Source organism: Abrus precatorius, unplaced genomic scaffold (assembly GCF_003935025.1).
Source record: "Abrus precatorius isolate BTA unplaced genomic scaffold, Abrus_2018 Scaffold10, whole genome shotgun sequence".
Taxonomy (NCBI): domain Eukaryota; kingdom Viridiplantae; phylum Streptophyta; class Magnoliopsida; order Fabales; family Fabaceae; genus Abrus; species Abrus precatorius.
In genome coordinates this window covers 28,499,601-28,523,718 of record NW_020874292.1, presented here as the reverse complement: position 1 = coordinate 28,523,718, position 24,118 = coordinate 28,499,601, and the positions used below count along the sequence as shown (strand labels likewise).

General features: G+C 28.6%; 2 protein-coding genes and 1 non-coding gene across 3 annotated transcripts; 2 read left to right on the top strand and 1 right to left on the bottom strand.

Annotated features, from left to right (window-relative positions):
• Positions 1–5,756: 5,756 nt before the first annotated feature.
• TRNAN-GUU lies at positions 5,757–5,830 on the bottom strand. Its single transcript has one exon. It is a non-coding gene; the product is annotated as a tRNA-Asn (tRNA).
• Positions 5,831–8,331: 2,501 nt separating this feature from the next.
• On the top strand, positions 8,332–8,692 carry LOC113852200 (heavy metal-associated isoprenylated plant protein 47). The gene is made up of 2 exons (XM_027482440.1): positions 8,332–8,466; positions 8,544–8,692. The coding sequence occupies exons 1-2, from the start codon at positions 8,379–8,381 to the stop codon at positions 8,690–8,692; spliced, it is 237 nt and encodes a 78-aa protein (XP_027338241.1). The 5' UTR covers positions 8,332–8,378.
• A 12,086-nt stretch (positions 8,693–20,778) lies between these two features.
• On the top strand, positions 20,779–23,483 carry LOC113852804 (glucan endo-1,3-beta-glucosidase 5-like). The gene is made up of 2 exons (XM_027483175.1): positions 20,779–21,286; positions 22,116–23,483. Exons 1-2 carry the CDS (start codon positions 20,937–20,939, stop codon positions 23,227–23,229), a joined length of 1,464 nt encoding a protein of 487 aa, XP_027338976.1. The 5' UTR covers positions 20,779–20,936; the 3' UTR covers positions 23,230–23,483.
• Positions 23,484–24,118: the final 635 nt, after the last annotated feature.

Below are 24,118 nucleotides of genomic sequence, written 5' to 3'. Positions count from 1 at the left end.
ATAGAATAAACAATGCCGCTTATATACATAAGGATGGGAATACCTTTAAACACTGTCAAAGGATGGGAATATACAGAAAATAGTTTGGTTAAAACAAGAAGAAAAATAAAGCCTTTGTCTCATCTTCTACAGTTTTTTTTTTCCTCATAATTATTATATTATTACTATAGTTAACGGATGAAACATACTTACAACGGCTAGAGCTAGTTTAATCCGTTGATAGACACTGCACAAATTTTCTATTATATTAAGTACTGTTTGATGGTGATGGAGTATGAGTTTCATGATCACATTTGTCTATATTTGATCCAGCTTCGTTTCTGTGAGAAACCGACCCCAGCATCAAACTCAGCTAACGCACACTGCAACTCTGGCCTTGTCTTATTGACTGGTTTTGGCCTCGTCTGGAGATAGATCACAATTAAGTCATTGACCCTTTTGCTGGCATAACATATAGTTTTACTAATAAAATACATTAAAACTTTAATTTTAGTGTACCCAAATAAAAGTGTTTACACTATCATAAATTAATTGTGCTTAACCAATAGATTCAAAGTAATAATGATAATAATAAAAAAAGGTTTGAACATTCAACAAAGGAAATTTGACAGATTGTCACACCCCGTTTTGCATGTAACTTAGAAAGAGAGAAAGATGAAAAATGTGATGGGAAATTTGAAACGGGGTTTTGTTTGTGTGGGGAGAAGGGTCACCTTTTCCAAGGGAAGAAAATCCAAAAAAGGCTACCTGTAAAACCCAGGCAGCTTTGGCTTTATTTGATGGAACTATTTGTTACAAAGAAGGCTCTTGGTTGCCGCCTTTGCCAATTGGACCCTTAATTCTTCCTTTTTCTCTCTTCTTTCATGGATTTTCTCTTGTCTCTCTCTTCACTCCTATCTGCTTCAACATCTCCTTAAATCCCCCCATAGGTTCTCTTCGCTCCAAAAGCAAAATTTTAAGCTCTTTCAAGTCACATAAAAAAAATTAATATCCACTTTAGGTTATTAATTTCCCTCCTTATTGTTGGTCTCCCCTTACTCTATATAATGGTATGTAGCTCTTAATTTTGCTGTGAAATGGGCTCTTAATTTCTATGACTCATCAGTGATATATCTCATCACACACTCTTGAGGGTGTGCGTGTGTGTGTGTTAGTTCTTGATTATCTTTGTTATTCTTAGCTAGTTTAAATCTTAGATTAATTAACCTTTGTTGTTTTTGGAGGTGGATGTGTGAAAGGCAAAAGGGCATGATTAATTTACTTCATTGTTTTGATGATGCAGATTCTTTTGGTTAAGGTCAAGATCAAGTGGTGGGAACTGCTAACATCTATTCTGATTTATTTGAAATGATGTGCTTGCCTGGCTCCCTGAATGCCATCTAAGTAGCTTGTCAAAAGGGTTGGCAACCTTCTTAATTGGCATGAAGGGAGCCATGCAGGCTAGTCTCTCAATCAGACATGATGGTAAATGTTCCCACTTTCAACCTCTAACAAGACAAGCTTTAATTTCCATCATAATTATGATATAATATTTATCATGCCATTGCCCTTCGTATCATATCTTGTTTTTGTTACTCTCTTTATTTTTCTCTCACATAATAATCTCATAGGAATCTTATGCAGGTTTCACAATCACATCTAAACATCCTTTTCCCTTTTCATGCTTCAGTTTTGATGAGGCTTAATTCAGGAACCAGTTTCTATATATGTTTGAAAAAGATTGCCTTGCACCATTTTCTTGGTACCATGTACAACTACATGTCATAATTTCCACTACTTTCCATTTTACTCTAACATTACCATATATACTCTTTGGTCAATTGTTTATTTGATCTTGCTTCTTTGAAGTTATTATACATAAACACAGATAACCTGCTTGACCAAGAAGACAATGTGCATGGGGAAAATGCAGTGCAGCTTCCATAGCAGTGGGTACTAGAGGAGAGAAATCGTATGGTCACAAAAGAGTTCAAATACTGCCAAAGTTAATGATGGAGGGAGTGAATGTGGCTGTGGAATACTCGCATCCTCTGAGCCTGCCACTGTATTAGATTTGATATATTTTGTATACAGTGACATTTGCCTTATGCAACATGTGTAGTCACAATCTTAATTGCCTAGGAATTCATTTTATGTTACACATGTAACTCTCTTCTAGATAAGTCCTAAGCATGGTACTAATCTCATGCCATGTCTTTATTAATCAAATAATTAATACATGTAATGTTGTACACTTTTTGAGGTATGATTGTTTCAGGCAAAAAATGGGAAAAAACTCAAACAAAATTATTGCTATTGTCATGACTCATACACACTTCAATTATAGTTTTTAAAAAGACTCTTGTCTTTGACTCTCGTCGACTTTGTGTAGCCAAGTTTGACACGCCTAGACGGTGACCCCCTTCTAAACGCCATAATGGTAAAATAGTAAGTTCCCATAATTAAAGAACAAAATATTATATAAATATTACGTTAAAGCTTAAAGTTGGAGATTTCATATTTTATTTTAGGTTAAATTTATATTTTTATATTATTTAATAATTTTTTATAAGATGTAATATGTTATTTTTTAATCTTTCTTTTTTATGTTTCTTTCGTATTTATTTTATGTACAATAAAATAAAAATATTTTTTATTTTTTCCTTTTCAAATTTGTTTCTATTATTTCTTTCCTAAACAGAGTGGGTAAAGTTTATTCAGATTCAGAATGACACGAATATCATTAAGGATAATTAAGTAAATATATGTATTTAATATTTGTATTTAAAAATTTATTATTCTAATTATTACTTCAACAAGTTTACTAAATAAAATTTTTAATATCATTCTTAAATATTAATTGATGTCAAGTGCTAAAATTTCAGATCTCTTTTTTATATAATTACAGTTATTTAATATTTTTATAAACACATAAAATTTATTTAACAATATCATTAATCTATTCTTTAATGATAATTTTGCAACAATAGCAACGTGTCTGTGATCACTAGTTTTATACATCAAATGGTATTATTATAGCGATAATAACGAGTCTAAGTAACCGTAAAATATATTTATAATAATATAAATATTCATCTACATGCTTGGATCAAGATATAAGTAAATAAATATCAGCAAAATTTTACGAGATAACCGCACTATATATCTTATAAATACATAAGTAAAATTATATTTTCTGTTAGTATCCTATTATATTATTTTTAACTTTAATGATAATTTTATTTATAATTATGTACTTTATTTGATGTATTTATAATAAATACTCTTTATTTTATAATATTTATATTTTCTTAATTCAAAATAAATATTAAATCTATTTAGATTAATAATTTATGAGTAATAGAGACTAATACAAGAGTTTAGGTTAATTAATCTTAATTATTTACATAAATAATCACTAACATTTATCACACAATGGAATCATATAATGTCGTTAAACTTAGATTATGTTTGGATGAAATTGTAGATAAGTTTTGTAAAAAATATATAAAAATAAATATTTTTTTTATAAATTAAAAATAATTTATCCTTTCTAGTTTTAGAAAAATAAAAGTAACTTTTCAAAAAAATAGAAAAATATATGTTATATAAAAGTAATTTATCACACTTGTAATTATCTTATTACATGTGTCTTTTTGTACTTTGAATATATGTTATATAAAATTATTTTCTTTTTAAATATTTTTATAATGTTTTGCTTAATCCATAGTCATATATCTTTTTTAAGTTTAAAAAATAAAAGCATTTTATTTATATCATAAATTTTTATAAAAAGTATATAACTTTCATGGTAGCTCTTCATAGCATAAATTCAAATTAATTATCTATACTCTTAATTTTTTTCACCTAATTTTATTATATATCTTAATTGTACAATAATAAATAAATGACTTCCATTCTGATATATCATTAATATATTATCACCAAATATGTTTTGACGGAGGATCTATGTATAAATATTTTGAAATGTATCATATATCATTAATCATTTGAGCTTTAACTTGATATTCCTTCCCACAAAACAATAAGTGTTCACCTCCATTTTTACCAAAATAATTAACTCATAAAACAATAACGCAAAGAAAAATTTTCATATTGTGGATGAAAATTAACACAGGGTTTCTGCTCTACAATTTTCCTCAATACATTTCACTTTGTTAAATTAAATTTTTATCCCACAAAATTACATTTTTCAATTTATCTATTTATTTTAATTCTAAATGAGTTTTCATAAAAGACCTTTTGTTATCAACTGATTTTTTTCATTTATTTTTTGTAGTTAATCCCTCCAAATGATAAATTTATAATATTTTGAGGATCAAATATGAAATTTGTGATATATATGACAGCCTATGATATTTAAACTAAATGAGAAACAAAAACCACAAAAGACAATTTAGTAAACATATATTGGCTTAAATATATTTTATTTATTATATTTTTATGACATTTCATATTAGTTCTTGATTTTTAACATTAAGTATTTTTAGTCTTTTTTATTAATGTGACTTAAGAAAAACATCAATATGTTACATTTTTTTTAACTAATCACATCATTATTGTGGACAAAAAGTATTAAAATTAAAAATAATAAAAAGTCAAACGTCAATAAAATGTGGAGGCTAAAAATATATTTAAATAAAAATATTTTATAAAAAAGTATTTTACAAAAAATAGAGGACCAAATAAAAAATTATACGTTTTTAAAACACCAAAAATTTTGATTTTGTCCTTAAAATAAATATAAATTATGCTATTAATATGTTTTTCAATAATATGGGTATATAGACTTATTCTTTTCCTCGTTCTTTTCTTTCATGTTGTTTTCATGGCAACCAAACAAGTACAGTAGCGTAGGACTCACCACATGCATGTACAGGACGATGCTATTGAGATATATTGAGCATAAGTTATGTGCACATAAAATCAAAACTATTTTTCGAAGTCTTTTCACGATGGTTTCTGTATATATCATTTTTTTTTTATCACGATCCAAGGAACACCTCGTACTCTGTGTAGATCTGTGTTGTTTTGTTTTGCTTTGCATGCACTTGTATTATATGCTTGAAGCATGCATTCATGGGTAACCACTCAAATTTTGTAAACTTTTTTAGTATTATGTTAGAGTAGGCAACGCAACGCAACATCTGAACATCATACTTAAAGCAGCGCAAATTGTGCACACAAGTAGTGAAAAAAGAAGAAGTGATGTCACATGGTAAAGTTCAATTCAAATTAATGATACATTTTCGTGTTATTTTGATAAATAACTTAAAAAATAACATTTATGTGTTCAAAAAGTCCAACTTCACCGTTTTTCACCAACTTAGTGATGTTTTAAATTGAACATGGAAGTGGTTTTGGAAATTTGCAGGAATGTACCATGTTTACACATTACAATTTACACAGTTGAGGTGTGTTTACTTCTGAGAAAGTCAACATGAACATGAAGTGTACTGCTAATTTTACTTTTTTCAAAAATAAAATCATATTGGGTATGGAAGTATTTAAGCAAAGGAATGAAGCAAGTAGCATGCATGGTCGAAAATACATGAAACATCACAATCATGGGCCACTTTAGGGCCATGTTGTGTCATTTGAATTGAGAAATTTATTGATACAGCAGAAGGCCCAAAGAAAGAACAAGTCCAGTGAATTTGATACTCTTATGATACTACTATATTCTCAAACCTTTTCAATTAATTTTTGTTGAAAAAAACACTTTTTCATAGAAATATATATATATAAAATAAAACCGCTAGAAGGAGGGCTTGAACCTCCGACCTTGTGGTTAACAGCCACACGCTCTAACCAACTGAGCTATTCCAGCTTGCTGATAACATTACCTACTATGCTGATCAAAACCTTTTAAATCACTGGATTGATAATCAAGAGGTGTTTTATTTTATTATGTTATCAATATTAAAAAAATTATAATTCTAATTTAATCACGTATAGTTATATTATTTGTTATGTTTAGCATTGTCTAGCGTTGAGAATTTGTCAATTTTATTAAATATGTATTAATTCATCGTTATATAACAGTATAACACGCTAATCCATTTAAATTAAATTTTATTAGGAATATGATTTTCTCTTAGTATCACAATGAAAGTTAAACCAAAAAGAATAAAATAACTCTTTTTTAACTCTTATCAATACTTATTTCACTGTTCTAGTTATTAGCACACGTGTAAAGTATTTTATATTATTTTTGAACAAGGGATATTGTATTTTCTTTTTTATTAATCATATTTTTTTAAAATTATTTAACATAAATTTTTATAATTTTTCCTTTTTATTTTTTTACATTAAAATAACTTTTGTTTTACTCAATTATCAGTTAGTTACACTAAAACTATATATTATTTTAAATTTTCATTTTTTCTTGAATCTAAGTATCTATATATTTTTTTTATTTATTCAAGTTAATCATATTTATCTTATAATTGGAAATAATTTTTAAAAATATTTTTTCAATGAAAAAATAATAAGTATATAGTAATTTATTGTCCTCTTAAAATAACTCAAGTGGTTAGGATGGAAAAACAATACATATATGGTCTATGTGGATGAAAAAATAAAAAAGAAAAGAGAAAGAAGACATAAATAACTACATATAGATTTCGTTTGAAAAAGCTAAAAAATAAAATTTAAAAATATGAAATTTATTTTTCTTTTTTTAATAATTCAAATTTATATTCTTATTTAGTCTTTAATTTTCTTATTTTCTGTCTTATAAAACAAAGGGATAGTTTCAAAGTCACATCTTCACTGAACAGTTTTGTCACTTTCCCATTTCCCATCTCCCTGTCACCTCCCCCATGGAATTTTCTCTAGCTTCATACAGACCCACCTTAATGATGCCACTCTCAGACATATCTATCTCATATTACTATTATCTCTTAGCAACAATGACTGTGTATAGTAGACCAAACACCCATCAATGGAAAAGGACTAGATACCCAAAACTCGTTCAAAGGCTCTTTTCCTTTGATTTTCCCTCTTTATTTCCTTTTACAACCGGAACACATAATTGAATGAAAGCCTTCAGTAAACTACTCTAAATTTTTTCTGTGACTTAGTGTTACCTTTTGAAACTCTTTTTTTTTTTTAATCTCTTGCATTTTTGGTATGCATTATGAGTAAATCCTTGACATACATCATGATATAAGTCTTCTAATTATCTTAATCACTGAATTAACTTTTTAAAGATTTAACGCTTCTAAACTGAATATTTTTACTTTCTTACAAAGGGAAGTAAAATCTGTATCATAATTAGAATATTTAAAAAATTTTAAATTGCGCCTACTGTCCCCTAAAAAATTTGTTGTCCAAAAAGATGTGAGATAGAACTAATTGATTGCACCAGTTCATGTACGTGACAAAACTAGCGATTAACTAAATAATTTAAAGAATTTGTAATTAATTAATTATATACATAAATTTATTTATGCTTTGTTTGGGAGTTTGTGGATAGAGAAAAAGAAAAAATAACTTGAAAGTTTAAAAAAGAAAAAATATGATTAATACAAAATCTTTTAAATTAAAAATATATGATTAAGAGTGTTTTTAAACTATCTTTCTCATATAAAAATTCTTATACAAAGATAATTATTATATTAGTTTCTTCCTTCTACCAAAAAATATATTAATTCTCAAACAAAGCTTTAAATACTTCATTAACTCAGCATATTAGCATAGTTCTATAGGATTTGATAGCGTAGCCATGGATAATTTTACACATGAACACTTAAAAATAATAGTATTGTTACTGTTTCATTAAATATGTCTTTTTAATTATTCAAATAACACACTTTTCCATGCATATATATTTCCACACGTTTCGGCACCCAACTAGAAACTTATATGTTTCGCACATGGGAGAAATTAAGAGTGTTTCTCTTGCGCGTTGTGGACACGCCTTGATGACTTTGTCAACACGATCCATATGTTCATATTACCCACTCCTTGAAACTTCACCCCTGGGAGATGTGACATAGGTGCATGGATTTAACATTTTCGTACATTTAATAATTTAGACACTATAGAAAAGCAACTTTAATTTAGGTCAAAATAGTAATCGTGTATTCTGTTTGAATCAAACATTACTTGACTTTGATTTGGTAATTGTTTTTGTTAGTACTTGACATTGACTTGAGTTTGCTTACGAACAAATGTTATGCATATAAATTGTACACGGAACTGAATACTCTTGGGCAACTTGGTTCTAATTACGATAACCGCGAACCAAGAGCTTAATTTCTAAAACATGAAGGTAGATAGTTACCTCTAAGGAAATGCTATGAATCATATGTTTTTATTTTGTTTTTTATGACTATGAATTGATTACTCTCTCTCTCTCTCTCTTTCTATTCATGTGGCAGCAAAAGATTGTGATGAGGGTGGACATGAATTGCCAGAAGTGCCGCACCAAGGCACTCAAGGTTGTGGCTTCAGCAAACGGTAATTTCATTCTAAACTTGGCAAATGGGATATTTAATTATAATGAAGTTGATTAAGTTGCGATTTGGTTAATGCAGGTGTTAATTTTGTGGGATTAGAGGGAGAAGAGAAAGACAATTTGGTGGTGATTGGAGATGGCATGGATCCTGTAAAGTTAACCAATTCTTTGAGGAAAAAGGTTGGCCAAACTCATATTATCAGCTTAGCAGAGGTTAAAGCCGGTTAAAATATATCACATACGCATGTTCTAAATGCGTAAAATATTTTCTTTAGTGTTGAAATTCCCACCATGAGTAGATGTGATGTTCGATCATCATACTTTCGCTATCTGATTTTGCTCACTTGTATCTTCCATTTTCAGTTTCTTTTCTTTTTCTTTTTGGTGATTGTGAAATGCTTTGTATGGCTTTAGTGATAAGACACGTGCATTGATATAAATTCATTTGTGTAAGTGCATCATTATAAATAGTTCATGACGGTAGTCATATGATAACCCAAGCATCATATTTGCTAAAGCACAAATATACAAGGTGGTGAAATGGTTTGTGGTGAAATGGTTTATGTATTGATTGAAATATTGAACAATTCCTCTATTACTACTATTTGATATTAAAAGCTATATAGGGGGTGTAAAGGGCACCTTCTATGAACAACTTAATGGAATCAAGTTTAATGAATAAGCAAATACTGAGGTATTGAACATATGCATTGTGAATTCATATACTGAAATTAACTCCAAGCTTGGGATTGGCACATAATTCAACCAAGCCAGCTCCTTCCCAACATCAAAAGTCAAAATAAAAAAGAGAAAAATATTGTCTCATTTAGGACTAATAAGTAACGATAACGTCAACTCAACCATAACAACGTTGACGGATTTGGTCTAACCTTGTTAAGTATTTTAATGTTAAGAGACAAATTTGTCATACTTTTAAATTAATGGATTAAGTTAAAATTATAAAAATAGTTAAAGGCTCCAAAATATTAATTTAGTCTTTAATTTTAACTTTTATAAACTTTTGAGTTTAATTATTAATTTTATAAAATGTTTATTTTAATTTTTTATTCATATTAAACATTAAAGTAAAGGATATTTTATAAAATTTACGAGGGTAAACATTATAAATTCAATTTTTTATATAATTATAAATTGAAGTCACTTTAGAATTATCATAGAAATTTATTCTTTTTATACTATTTGTAACATACTTTTTTCATCTTATATTAATTGTTACATCAACATGATTTATTGATTCCAAATTATTTATTACTTTAAATATAAAAAAGTATTAACGACTTTTTTTAATAATTTTTTTATTTATTAAGGATAATTTTATCAATTAACAACTAAAAAAACTTAAAACTAATTATCACTTAATTATTACAATAATTTTATCACTTTTAATAGAGATATTTTAATATTTTTTATTATAATTATTATTTAAATTAAAATTTTTCAAAATAAAATGGATTTAAGATGAAATGAATTTAAATTCTCTGCAATTTTAAAAGAAACTGCAGTCTACGGTTTAAATTTGCTTAAATGAAACAAAAAGAAAATTTAGTAAAAAGTAATTTTGATTTAAACTAAAATTGTGAAAAATTTTAAAACTGCATCTTCTTCCTCTTTAAAGTAAAAAAAAAGTTGAAAAATATTTGTGTAAGATCATGTGGTCACATTTTATGATCATATTACAAAAATTTAAATATTTTAAAACATGTGATAATGCAACTATTTCTTAATTATTTCTCAAAGTTATTATTTTTATAATTCTTATCATTATTTTTAATAATTTAACTTAATTAATGTTTAGTACAAGTAACATACTAGACAATATATTTAAAATATTTGTTAAAATAATATATATAAGAGTTTCTAGTAACTAAGTAATCATTAATAAAAAATAAAGATTCTTTAAATTTTTTGTAGTTTAAAGAGGAAAAAAATAAAGTTTTAAATTTTTTTGTAATTTTAATTTAAGTAAAAAGAATTTTACTAAATTTATTTAAGTGAATTTTTTTGCTTAAACAAAAATTACTTTTTATTAAATTTATTTAAGCAAAATTTGATTCAATTAAGGAAATTTACACTAATCCGAATCCAAGACAGATGAAACAGAGTAGCGACAATTATCATCGTTACTGTGTTAGAAAGATGACAGGAAGAAAAACATGGATATCAACCATCTATTTACGGGGAGATTTTTTTATAGGCTCTAAACATCACGCTCCCAACCAATAATAATATAATACATATATATTTTTATATAAAAAAATAAACACGTAATAAAATGTGAGTAGTTCAAAGAATTTCATGTACCATCCAAAAAATTCTCCTTTACGAGAGAAACACTGCCATTGCAAAGTCAAGGTTTTCTTTTTTTAAGTCCACTCTTGGGCTTCAAGGAAACTTCTAATTTCCGAGTCTTATTCTAAACTTTAGAAAAGTCCAAATATTATAAAAGAAATATTAATTTCTTAATATATTATATGTCATCAATTAAAATTTGATTGACATTTGTAAAATAATTAGATTTGAATTATCTATTTAATAAATTTCATTTCATTATTAAAAAAAATGTGTCCTTGCCGCATACTCCATATACTAAAAAAGATAATGTATATAAAGGCCTTCTTTCATTTGCTTCTTTTGGAAGGGTAAGAAAGTGTGCTCTTAATTATCACATGCCATGAATTTTGCAAGTAGTGCAATTTCTAAAGCTATGTTTGGAAAAATAGTAGTTGAGGTAGTTTTTCCAACCCAAAACTCTGCTTTTGGTTCAACCAACTAACCCATTATTCCCACCTAAAGTCATAATGATAGCCAAACGCGTCCTTAATCTTTTTCTGTTGAACCGTAAATCACTATGCTAAAGATTTGGAATTCAACAGCATCCATTTTTTATTCAAAATATGAATAGGTTACCTTCCTCACCAAACTTTGTTAACAACGTTATTTCAATCCTAGTCTTTTTATTTTGAATAGGTTACCTATTCATTCATATTAATACATTAAATTATGTGATATATATAAGTTTTTATTATATGTCAATGTTTAATAAATTTGGCCATATACTTGCAGAGGAAGTTTAGTTATTCATCTTCTATTGAGACATTTCACATCTTTGCAATAAATATTTTCTCTTGACTTGACTTCTGTTATCAACTACAAGCATAAAAGAAAGGCTGGGAATGTGCATTCTTTTCAACAAAGTGGTTTTTGTCTTTGAGAAACCCATTAAAGAATTAATTCAGCAAACATGAAGGTAAGTATCTACACTTTCTATTCTGTATTATATATATGTATGTGTGTGTATGCATTTATATATATGAAACCCTTTCTGCATGTGGTTCAAATTGCAGCAAAAGATTGTGATGAGAGTGCAAATGAAATGCCAGAAATGCAGGGCTAAAGCACTTATGGTTGCTTCTGGAGCCAACGGTTTGTGAGCCTTCACACACTTTCTTGGTTCTTTATTTGTTATACTTAGCAATCTATTTCTATATAATATATAAAAGTTCGAAGCATGCTATATATGGCATTGATATCTTAATAATTTTCTAAAATCTTCACATCTTTAAACAATGTGTATACTATCTAATGGTGTCGATACCTTAACTTCATTGTTCGTTCTTCATTTAGAATATATATTATCTAATCATCATGGAGGAAATGCATTAATTATATTTTTTATACAAAAGATTTTACAAAATCACTAATTTAATGAGATTATTACATTTTAGAATATCAAATATATGAATTATTAGATTTTGGCTATAAGACCTATATATTAAATGATAAATTAATGACATTAAATATTATCATTATGCTTAAATTGACTCGCATTGTGCCCTTTTCCCACCTGTTACATGAATCAATTGGTGCAAGCAATAACAGTAAGCAATCTGATCATATTTTTTCTTTTCAACTTTACTTCAAAAAGTAATAGGTTTTTCTATAAAAAAACATTTTCTTTTTTCTTTATTTTCCATTTTCATTTTTAATTATAAAGTTGCTACCTCTTGCTTTCAAAGATTTGTACAGGAAATTAAAAAAAAAATATTCTAAAATCCAAACATATCTTAAGTATATTTGTCACATTATGTTAATTATAGTTAAAATCGCTGTTAATTATATTTTATATTAATTAGTTCATGTTTATGAGTCATAATCATCACAATATGTATGTTACATTTCATGTATATGCTACGCATAACGTGGGTCTACTTCAAAGATGAACTTGATACATACACAAATAAATGTGATTAGTGAAATTTGCAATTGGTTAATGATGTAGGTGTAAGTTCTGTGAGCATAGAAGGGGAGAGTAAAGATCGAGTGGTGGTGATTGGAGATGGGGTGGATGCTGCAAATTTGACGAGCTGCATGAGGAAAAAAGTTGGATACACTGATCTTATTACTGTAGCAGAGGCTAAATAGACATCAAAATGAAAAACCAAGCCCACGATTTTCATAGTTTTAATTTTTTTTTCTCTGTTTGGATTACTTATATCAACGGAATATTTTAATGGCCAGTGAAAACTAAAAAAAGTAAGAGAAGAAAATATTAATTTTGGAACAATAATGAGTATGAATCATATAATTTTTGTAATTTTCTATAAATTTCAATTAACAATATATTATAGTGAATAATAAAGAGTGTGTTACAAATAATGTATTGCTTCTACTATTAAGTTATGTAAGCGGAGTGTAGTTTTTATCTTACCTGAGAGAGTGTGAAATAGAAATATGTAAACAATGTTTATATAAAATATATTAAACTAGTTAGTTATTCTCTTAAAATTATAATTATATTATATGTTTTTATTTTAGTGAATTGCACATTCAATTAATTTTGTTATTTTCGTATAAAGTTTTTGCCAATTGTGGATATATTGATTTTTATTTTTTATTTTCCATTTCATTTGCCTGAATTTAGTACCAGCAACCTGCGTGGATTATAAAACTACTTAGGCGTTTTTCAAATTAATAAATTAAAATGACTACATTAATATGATGAGTATCAGGGAAGATCCGATTCTAAGAATGTGATCACTTGGATTCTATATTTACAATATCAGAATACAGCCTTAAATTTTGATAGTTGTTATTATCATAACGTGTCAAAAGGGCAAACAATGTCGCAATGAGAGGAAAATAAATTTTATTAAAAATAAATGAAAAGTAGACTCCCTACTAATTTTAAAATTCCTTTTTTATTTTATTTTAATTAATAACAATGTAATACAAACATTATTCACTAAAAAATTAATAAGGATGTGAATATGCATAAACAAATTAAATTAACTTAACATAGTAAAATATTAATGAATAAATAATAAATTAAAATATAACAACACACAATGGCTCAAGAAAAAATAATAATTGTTATTAATCTATTTTCATTATCACAAAATTTTCTTTAGAAGAAAATAATATTTATGCTCTCTCACATGTAGAACAATTATCACTATTAATCTCTTATTAAATATATATAATAGATAATAAAATTAATAGTTTCTTTAAAAGAGATGTAAAATATTATTTAATTTTTAAAATATTAGAGAAATTATTAATATTAATTTAAAGAAGTAAAGTATAGAAAACACATTTTTTAAAATGTCAGAACAACGCTACCTATGGAAAAACTAACCCAACAGCTGAGCCCACGATACTCGTTGGCACAGGTCCAAAACATTACCAATGAAAAAAATTGACCAAAATAAAATGAGAGAGAAAAGAAAGACAGCATCAGCGACAGCATAAAAACATCAAAGGACATGCATGCATAGTCGTCAAAATGGTTTCAGACACAAGAATCTAATCAATAAGAGTTTGTGAACAAATCTCTATATGATCATCATTAATATAGTTTGTTTGCAATTTACTAGTGAAGTGTATAATAATATAGTACAAGATATAGGACTATGCTAATTTCTTTAATAGGTAATAAGGTGTTGTTTGGATCCATTATCCACCAGATTTTTGTAGAGGACGACACCAAAATTAACGGGACGAGATGATAGTTAATTTAGTTAGCTGATAGTTAACTGTCCACTTTGACAGTTAATTAGTTAACGATTAGTTACTGAAGTGCAGTCTAGAAGATATATATCTCCATTATGCTTCCTTTTATAAATAACTAAGGAAGATGCATAGTTCTTCAAGCTTTGCATGACTAGATATTGTTGTATGGAAAATGTTGTGTATTGTTCGTTTGTGGGTGGTATATTATTTTTTTAGTGGTTATTGGTATTTTTATATAAAAAAATTATACTAAAAATATTATTTATAATTATATTAATAATAAATATTTTTTAATTTATACTATTTTTTAGTATTTTTTAAATATATTTTGAAGATACATGAATATAAAAGAAACAAATAATAATAATATCTTACATAAAATATACTAATTTAACAAAAAGTTAAAAGAATAAAAATTATATTAAACACGACAACTTTTGCTTAAAGCCCGAAAAATTTTATAAACATTATCGTGTTGCCTTGCATGATTCTCACTTGATTCATCTCTTTCTCATGTCTTGCTATTTTGTTATTTTTTTCATTTTTCTCAATAAATTAAAAAAGATTATTGATATTTTGAGGTGGCAGAGTCAGAGTCAAGGTAACACGTTTTGATCTTGAAACATCTACAGTTAGTTTTGATCTTCATAACATCCACCATGCTATTCAAAACCTGGTTTCACAATCATGATAGATGTCACAGATTTATTTGTTTGATACAAAGTTTTTTACATGATCTATTCAAAGATAATCCTAAACGCAAGACTTAGACTAATCCCTTCTAATATTGGCTTAATTGTTACTCTCTCTGATGAATCAAGCACACACAAATCAGGGATGAAAGAAAAGCAATGGTCCCTTCCAGTTACTAAAACAAACCCTTTTGTAATTTTTTTTTTAAGTCCTTTTTCATTATGAGGTGTCATTTCCTCATCTTTAGATAAAACATGTATGCTCAGAATTATGATAGTTTATCCTATGCTTATGCACTATTTTATCTCTTCTATTAACAAGTGGTATAAAGGCTCTTCTTTTACAAATTCTTTTGTCCCCTCTTCGGATAAACCTTTCAAAAGCTTGGATCAGTTCTAATGCATCGAATCATCAATATATTTATCCTGTGCTAATGTAAACTATTTGGTACTGTTTCCTTTATCAATTATTTAAAGAGGTTTTTCTTTTTTAATTTATTTTTTCCCTTCTCCTATATCTGTCAAGTGTGAGCTTCCCATAATATAGCAGAAAAACTGCAGCACAACATATTTTGTGAAATGACACTAGTGGACCTTATTTCCTTGAAGGGTGTTTGGTGATCTTTTAATTTTTTCTAACACCATCTGATAATATATATGAGTTCCTTTCTATTTCCCTTTTGCGTTTAAAATTCCAAATTATCAACTATACTAAATGTCTACGCTCTACATCTCAATCACATTATGATGGCGAAAAAGCTTAATGAATTGAGAAATTGTAGTTTGTACAATTTTTTGTGCAAAAAATGAGAGGAGTGTGGAATAAGATGATTTATGTGATGAAGAAAGATAATGGGAAAATACAGTACTATAAAAAATATTGAAGAAAAGTGTAGTATGAATGAATTATGATGTAGACTTCAAAGGTGGAAGCTTATCCCTTATCACCATTGCCTGAAATGAAACCATCAAATGCATATGCTACTCCTGTGATCTTTGTATATTTATAATCTATTGATTGAATGCCATATCTGTTGGAGGTGGCAAACTGAATGTTGCAGTTGTTGGAACTCTTGACGTTGGATAATATATAGATCTTTTGGATTCCAAACAGCAGTTGAAATAACTCAACAAGCAACCAGTGCTGCCCATGTGAAGCTGTGTGCAGTTAATGGTGTGAAGTGCATAATTGCACATTGCTGAATGTTTAGAAGTTGTGATGAGTAATGTTGATTGCTAGTGCTGATCAATTGTGAAAATGATGAAAATGATGAATCTGGCAACCCATGATGTTGATTAGTGAACGGTTGAAGTTAGAGCTAAAGAAATAAGTGGGCCAGGGGCCACCCAAATTAGCTGTATACAATGAAGTACGTAGATCCCACATGCATCATTCATGCAATTCATGCAAAGACTAATTTGTATTGTACAATCCTAGCACTAGCAGGGTAGCACACTCCCCAATTCATGGGATTTTGGCAGGGTATATTGGCTTTGTTGCTGGCCTTCACATTAGAAATTGTGCCAATTTCATTTGGAACGTGAGCTATATAAAAGATCTTAAATGGTCATGCATGGGATATGTCTCCATTTAACATAATTTTGTTAATTAGGAGCTAGACATTCAAACACCATAGTTTTTAGTCCCTTTTGGGAAACTAGTTAATTTCACTCTCGGCAAAAGCATAACTCTTATAAGTGATTGTCATGTTCTGGTGTTATGCAGTTGATGTTTGTCTTTCTTTGTAGAAGATAGATCTACAGATGCTATATAACTTTGTGACTTAACCCTTTATATATATTTTATAACAAACACCAAGTTGTTATTTTTTTCAATTATGTGATGTGATCATCAATAACGCAATCGCAACCTCACCGCGGAAAATAATTACTATTTCTTATGATTCATTATTAGGCAATGATTGTCTGGGGAAAATTAAGAATTTTGTTTTTGGAATTATATGTTTCTGGTAATTGTCTAAAGAAGATAGTGTCTAAAGTAGTGATTGGATTCTGGGGCCATAGATATCTGCATGATTATTGAATCTATATATGGAAAAATTTCAGGGTCCTAGGTGCAATGTTGATACAAAAGCAACATGGAAGTGATAAGCATGTGCCACTATTGCTTTACTCTCTTTCTCTCTACCCTTTTATGGTGGCAGACACAGCTACTCAACAATGAGTGTTAAATAAGCTTTCAATATTTTTATATTCTATACCAACCAGCCCAATTGATGTTTGGATTCCCTCAAATTGGTAAGAAAGTTATAAAGATCAAAGAAAGGATAAGGTGTCTCTCAATGAGGAATCACCAATACCATTTGCTGAATGAAGAATCTCCTATAATCTTGCTTTGCCATGCTGACTTTTATTAAAGAAACTGAAAATACTAGCAAAAATACCTTTTTTTTTCCCTCTCTTTTTCATTATTTGGCCTTTTTGGGTTGGTTGAGAATATCAATATCTAGGTTTACGTTTGCCTTGGAAAACGACATGTTTCCTTTTACAATTCTTCAAAAGCTTGCAAAGTGGTGTGGAATATTTTACAAACGTACACTGAACCATTCCTTGATCCCCAAATGTAGGAAGGGCAATCTGTCTATTCCCCAAGTCTATAATAATAATAATAATAATAATAATAATAATAATAACAGTAGTAGCAGTAACAAAGAATTTATCTATAACATTTTTTAAAATTTTTTAAAATGCCAAATAATTTAATTCAAACATACCTTAAAATGAAATTATTGATTAGAAGTGCCAATTATCCTCACGAATGACATGTATCTTATACATGGTAATGGCTGCTGGGTCCCTATGGTTGCCACTCACTGGGTCTAAGTGCTTTTATGACATTCTTTCATGTGCATTTGAATTTAGCATCAAGAAAAAAAATGCTGTTACAAAAGATAAAGATTTATCTGATATAAAGTTAGTATTATTGATGCTTATTTTCAATATTCCTTATTTATATCTAAGATTTGACTTCTTTAAAGCTCATAGTTTATATAAAAAAAATTAAGTCACTTAATCATTAAAAAATTGATTGAACAAATTTATAATTTGTAATGCATGTAATGTAATCATTCTTAAATTAAAGTATCGTGGAGTAATCAGCTAATGAAAATGGACTCTCTATAGCATAACCTTCCAAGGAACTATCACATATTCGACTCAAAAATATTCGCAGAATAAGTGAGAGGTTTCTCTTTTAATCTCCCTTAGCCCAACATTCCTTTACTGTGATTGCATTCACATAGATCAATGTCTTGCACAGGCCAGAGGTGACGACATTAATAATCATATTAGATTTTGGATTCTGATTTTTCATATTTCTTTCTTTATTTTTTTTTTTCATTTTATTTCTCTTCTTTTCACTCATTTTACTCCAATTTTATGAGCTATGAGATAAGAAAAATTGTCAATATCCTTCAGATATATACTTCTTTTCTTTATATTTAAATTTATATTATTATTATTGAAACAATTAAATGATTTATTAACAATTACAAGCTAATAATGGATAACATGTTAAATAATATATTAAAAATAAATATGTTGTTGTTTCAACACTCATCTATTGGTTTAGGAAATCTCATTCTGCTGGGTCCACCATATATCCCTTTCAGTTTCTCATCAGATATAATTTTCTATCTTATTCTGTTTTCATAAGGAGAAAAAAAAAATCAACATAGAATAATGAGATCAGGAAACAAGAGTCCTCGTAAGGTTAAGGAAGATATAGAAATAAGGATAGGTCATACATATGTTCTGTTGATAATATTTTACAGCAGAGGGAATGTTATAAAGCTATAAAAATTAGACTTTTTTTTTTGGAAAATAAAATTATTCTTAGTTATTTTTTAGATAAACTATTTTATAATTAAATCAAAATGCAGGATAGTTAGTTAATACTTACCAATAAAAAAAATCAAAATCACCCCTAATCAATAAAATTACATCCCATTTAAAGAAAAAAAGGGCTATAATAGAATTAAAGCCAATCATGCATGTTGTGAGGGAAGGCAACTGATGCATGTGAGCTTCACTAGAGTGGATACTTCAATTGACACTTGTGATGTTGATCGTGTTTTGACAAATTTTATAATTTTTAATAAATTTAAACTAATAATTAAGAATGTGATAAAAAAAAAAGGTATATTCTTATTATTTTTTATTTTGAAGGTATTACGGAGGCATTACATTGCAGTCACAAAGCAATGAACATGGCAGTATTCGTGTGATGGTATTGTTCTTTCTTTGCTAAATGACAAGTTTGGGTTATACACATCACCCTATTTAAACCTCATAGGAACTTTCTTGACTATGTTAATGATTTCCCATGTGAAGTTACAATTGTGTCCCTTTTAACATCCCTAGTTGCTGTGTCACAATCACACACATCTTTCTCTATAACCCCGTTTGCGTTTACACTCACCCTTTTCTCTTATTCTGCACCCCTTTTACGGGAAAGCACGTTCTGGGTAAAAAATAAATAAATAATTGTGTCTTATTACAAATATTTGTAATTTTTCTTAATAAAATAAAATTATTTTTATAATATAGTGAGAAAATAAAAACATATATATTCTTAATTTGAATTAAAAATATTTCACAATCATGATAAATGCAATATTTTCTCTTCAAAATCCTCTTCATTTACCGGTCAACAAAAACAACATATGGTTGAGGCTTGTGTAATACTGATACAATATTTTTATTTTTACGTCAATGTTTTAGTTATATATATGTAGTTTCATCTTGTTGTGCTGTACTAAGGCTAAATCTTAAAAGATTAAAATATTTTTTATAATTTTTAAAAATTAAATTAATACTAGTTCGTTTTTAAGATTGACTTAAAATATTATTATTTAAACAGATTATATTCACATTCTTTAAGATTTATACATTTTTAATATTTATTTATTTGCATAATAAATAGATAATTTGTATAATTGTATATATATATATATATATATATATATATATATTATTACATTGTTATATAAATTTTAAAAATACAAAAATATCGTGTGAACTTTTATTATACCTCACAGTGTATGAGCATAATTTGTTCTTACTATCTTATCAATCAATGTTTTTTCAAAAGAAAAATTAGACCGCAAAATATCTAAGCACTCTCGATGAGGTTTTTTAATTTTTATATAATATTTAAAAATAATAGATTAAAATATGATATTTTTAAAAATTATAAAAATATAGTATTTTAATAATAATAATAATTTTTGGCATACACATAAAAATTTAGAAATAGAACTGTTAAAAACTATAAAATATTCATGACAATTTTTGTAATATAATAATAATAATTTTTTAAAAAAATTAAAAAAATTAAATCATACAAAATTTATGATTACATATATTCAGCGTTAGATGATTTTTGAAAATTTATCATATTTCTATAAATTTTTACAAAATTCTATATTTTAGTATTTATTTTTTTTTCTCAGAACTTTAAAAGCCTCTAGGTGATACCGACATAAAAAAAAGAAGAAGGAGGTTAGGGCATTATGGTAAATTGGTATGCATCCCGCTTAATTATAACCTTGGAGCTGTTAGTGATGAACTACACTCTAATTATATCTTCAACTTTACTCATACAACTGTAATGCAATGTGATGTAACACCGATTCATTCATTCATAGTTCATTAGTTCTTGTCTTGTTTCTTCTACCTCCAACACTGTCTTTTTGTTCACACCTAGGATCATCACCATTTTCAGTCGCATGTTCATGTTGGAACCCAGATTCAGCAGTGTCCTTTTTCCGTGGCTTCTATGTTGGAGCTTGGTTCCAATGGCGGAATCTGCCATAGGAGTGAACTGGGGCACCATTTCATCCCACAGGCTGAAGCCATCGACGGTGGTTGATCTTCTGAGAGAGAACAAGATCCCAAAAGTGAAGCTTTTTGAGGCAGATTCTGATGTGTTAAGAGCACTCATAGGGAGTGGGATTCAGGTGATGGTTGGGATCCCCAATGAGATGTTGTCACTCTTCAGTTCATCACCTTCTTCTACTGATTTGTGGGTTCGCCAAAATGTCTCTGCTTATATGGGTAAAGGGGGTGCTGATATCAGGTTCCTATCTTCTTCTTTAGGATTCCAATGCCTCAGATTTATTTTTAACTTTTAAGTCATAATAGGTTTAAACTTACTCAAAAAATGGAAATAACCCAATATTTTATTTATTTTTTTATCTATACAATGAAGAATGTTTTCTATATCTATTTTATTTTTCAAAGAATTAGTGCCTGTATTAGTATTATGTATCAAATCTTTACTTTATAATATATTTGTTCATCCCTTCTTTTTATTCAAAATTTTATTAGCTAGTGGTTAAAAAAAAAACACTTTTTTCTTGTCCCTTCCTGGGTGGTGCTTTGATTGGCAGTTCTTCGGTAAACGGTTTGTTAAACTGGTGATGTTGAGAGATTTTATAATATATTCAAATTTTATATGATCATGACCATGAGCAGCGTTGTTTATACAACGAAGTTTTCGATCGCAGCAAACACCTGCGGTTTATGTCTCATTGGATTCAGTTGTTTAAAATCTGCATAACATGTATTCAGTTCCGTTGAAAATGTTCTTTTATGGTAGATTTAGGATATGTTTGGGGTTAGATTTTAAGGGGAAAGGGAGGCGTTGACAAATAAATATTCTCTAATTTAATATAAGAAATAAAATGACTCATTAGCATTCTTACCTTAGAAAAATCTTAATAGTAGTGGGGTTTTACAATAAAAAAATTCCCATAAGCTAGAAGATAATTCATATTGGGCCTAAATGTCTTTTGCATTTATACCTTTTCAAATTATTCCTTGTAACTAGATTCTTTTTAAGGGAAAAAAAAAGTGCAGAACATTTAGATTTCTACAAGCCTTTTAACGTTATACTTGTATTACAGATATGTTGCTGTTGGAAATGAGCCCTTCCTTTCAAGTTATAATGGTCAATTTCAGAACTTGGTCATGCCTGCAATACTCAATTTACAACAGTCTTTAGTCAAAGCAAATCTCGCTGGTTATGTAAAGCTAGTTGTTCCTTGCAATGCAGATGCCTATGAATCCTCAGGACCCCCTTCCCAAGGGGCGTTCCGGCCTGAATTGACTCAAATTATGACTCAACTGGTTCAATTCCTCAACTCAAATGGTTGCCCATTCGTTGTTAATATCTACCCATTTCTTAGCCTTTATGACAATGGAGATTTCCCCCAAGACTACGCATTCTTTGGGGGAACTACTCATCCTGTTCAAGATGGTTCCAATGTTTACACCAATGCATTTGATGGAAACTATGACACTTTAGTTGCAGCCCTCAACAAACTTGGATATGGTCAGATGCCAATAGTTATTGGAGAAATTGGTTGGCCCTCAGATGGAGCCATTGGTGCAAATATCACTGCTGCAAAGGTTTTCAATCAAGGCCTTATCAATCACATTGCTGGTAACAAAGGGACCCCCTTGAGGCCAGGTGCTCCACCTATGGATGTTTATCTTTTCAGTCTGCTTGATGAAGGCGCTAAGAGCACACTTCCTGGAAACTTTGAAAGACACTGGGGAATTTTCTCTTTTGATGGACAGGCAAAGTATCCATTAAACCTTCTACTTGGAAACAAGGAATTGAAAAATGCAAGGAATGTTGAGTATCTTCCATCTAGATGGTGTGTGGCAAACCCCTCCAGTGATTTGACTAATGTAGTAAACCATATGAGACTTGCATGTAGTGTTGCAGATTGCACCACTCTTAACTATGGAGGTTCATGTAACGAAATTGGTGAGAAGGGTAATATATCTTATGCTTTTAATAGTTATTATCAGCTGCAAATGCAAGATTCCCGAAGCTGCGATTTTGATGGCCTTGGTATGGTTACTTTCCTAGACCCTTCAGTTGGTGATTGTCGTTTTCTTGTAGGGGTTACAGATAAAGGCTCGAATTCGTCTTCATCTCAAACAACATGTCAGTGGTGGATTCTAGTGTTACTTCTGATTTTACACGGGACATTTTTGCTTTCAATGTGACTGAGGTTTCATAAGTGGGTTTTTTCACGGTCCCCTCTTCTGAGACTGTTAGAACTAGAATAGCTGATATACTACTGAAGCTTAGAAATATTCAAAAGATTCATGGTTTGCAGCCCAGCATGTGGTTAAGTCATTGTACCATATAATAGACGGTATAAACATTGTCACTATGTATTGAATATTACTCATATTTATTTTGGGGAACCCTATTTAATTAATTGAATGAATCAGAATATAATTTATTGGTTCAACTCCACGGGAAGAAGGATTTCTAGCAGAAGTATGGTTTCACAGAATTCATATCTTATTTGGATTTAGTTTTTCTCAAGTGAGAATGTGTAGGGGAAATAGGTTAGGATATATCTGTCTTTAATTTGAAGTGTGTTACATTTATGAGAAGTGGTTAAAAAGGGTATAAAGTGAAAAGAGTAAAATTATATTTATTGTTCGTTTGGAAGACAAGTTCATTAGATATTTTGATTCAATCAAGATTAATATATTTTTACTTGTTTTTTTAAAAAATTTTGCACGTTCTAACTTGAGAGTCATCCAACTTATGCAGTTTTAAGGAAGTAGTGTTTTATGTCCATGACTTCATAAGCCTTCCGAAAGTTGGTCAACACCTTTTATGTGCACGGTCCATGACTCTCAATAACTTGAAACAATTCTATATCTCATAGGAAAGGGACATCAGTGCTCTTTGAGAATTACTTGGATGGTTGATAGAGGGGTATGCCCATCTGAAAATGATGTTTGAATTGAAAGCTCTTGGAGAAAGTCATATTCAAAGGAAAACTTTGAATACATAAAGTTATATATATCAAAAACAGTTCAATGCAGAATTCAAATCTTAGGATTCCAACATACTTATTTAGCATCACATTATTTA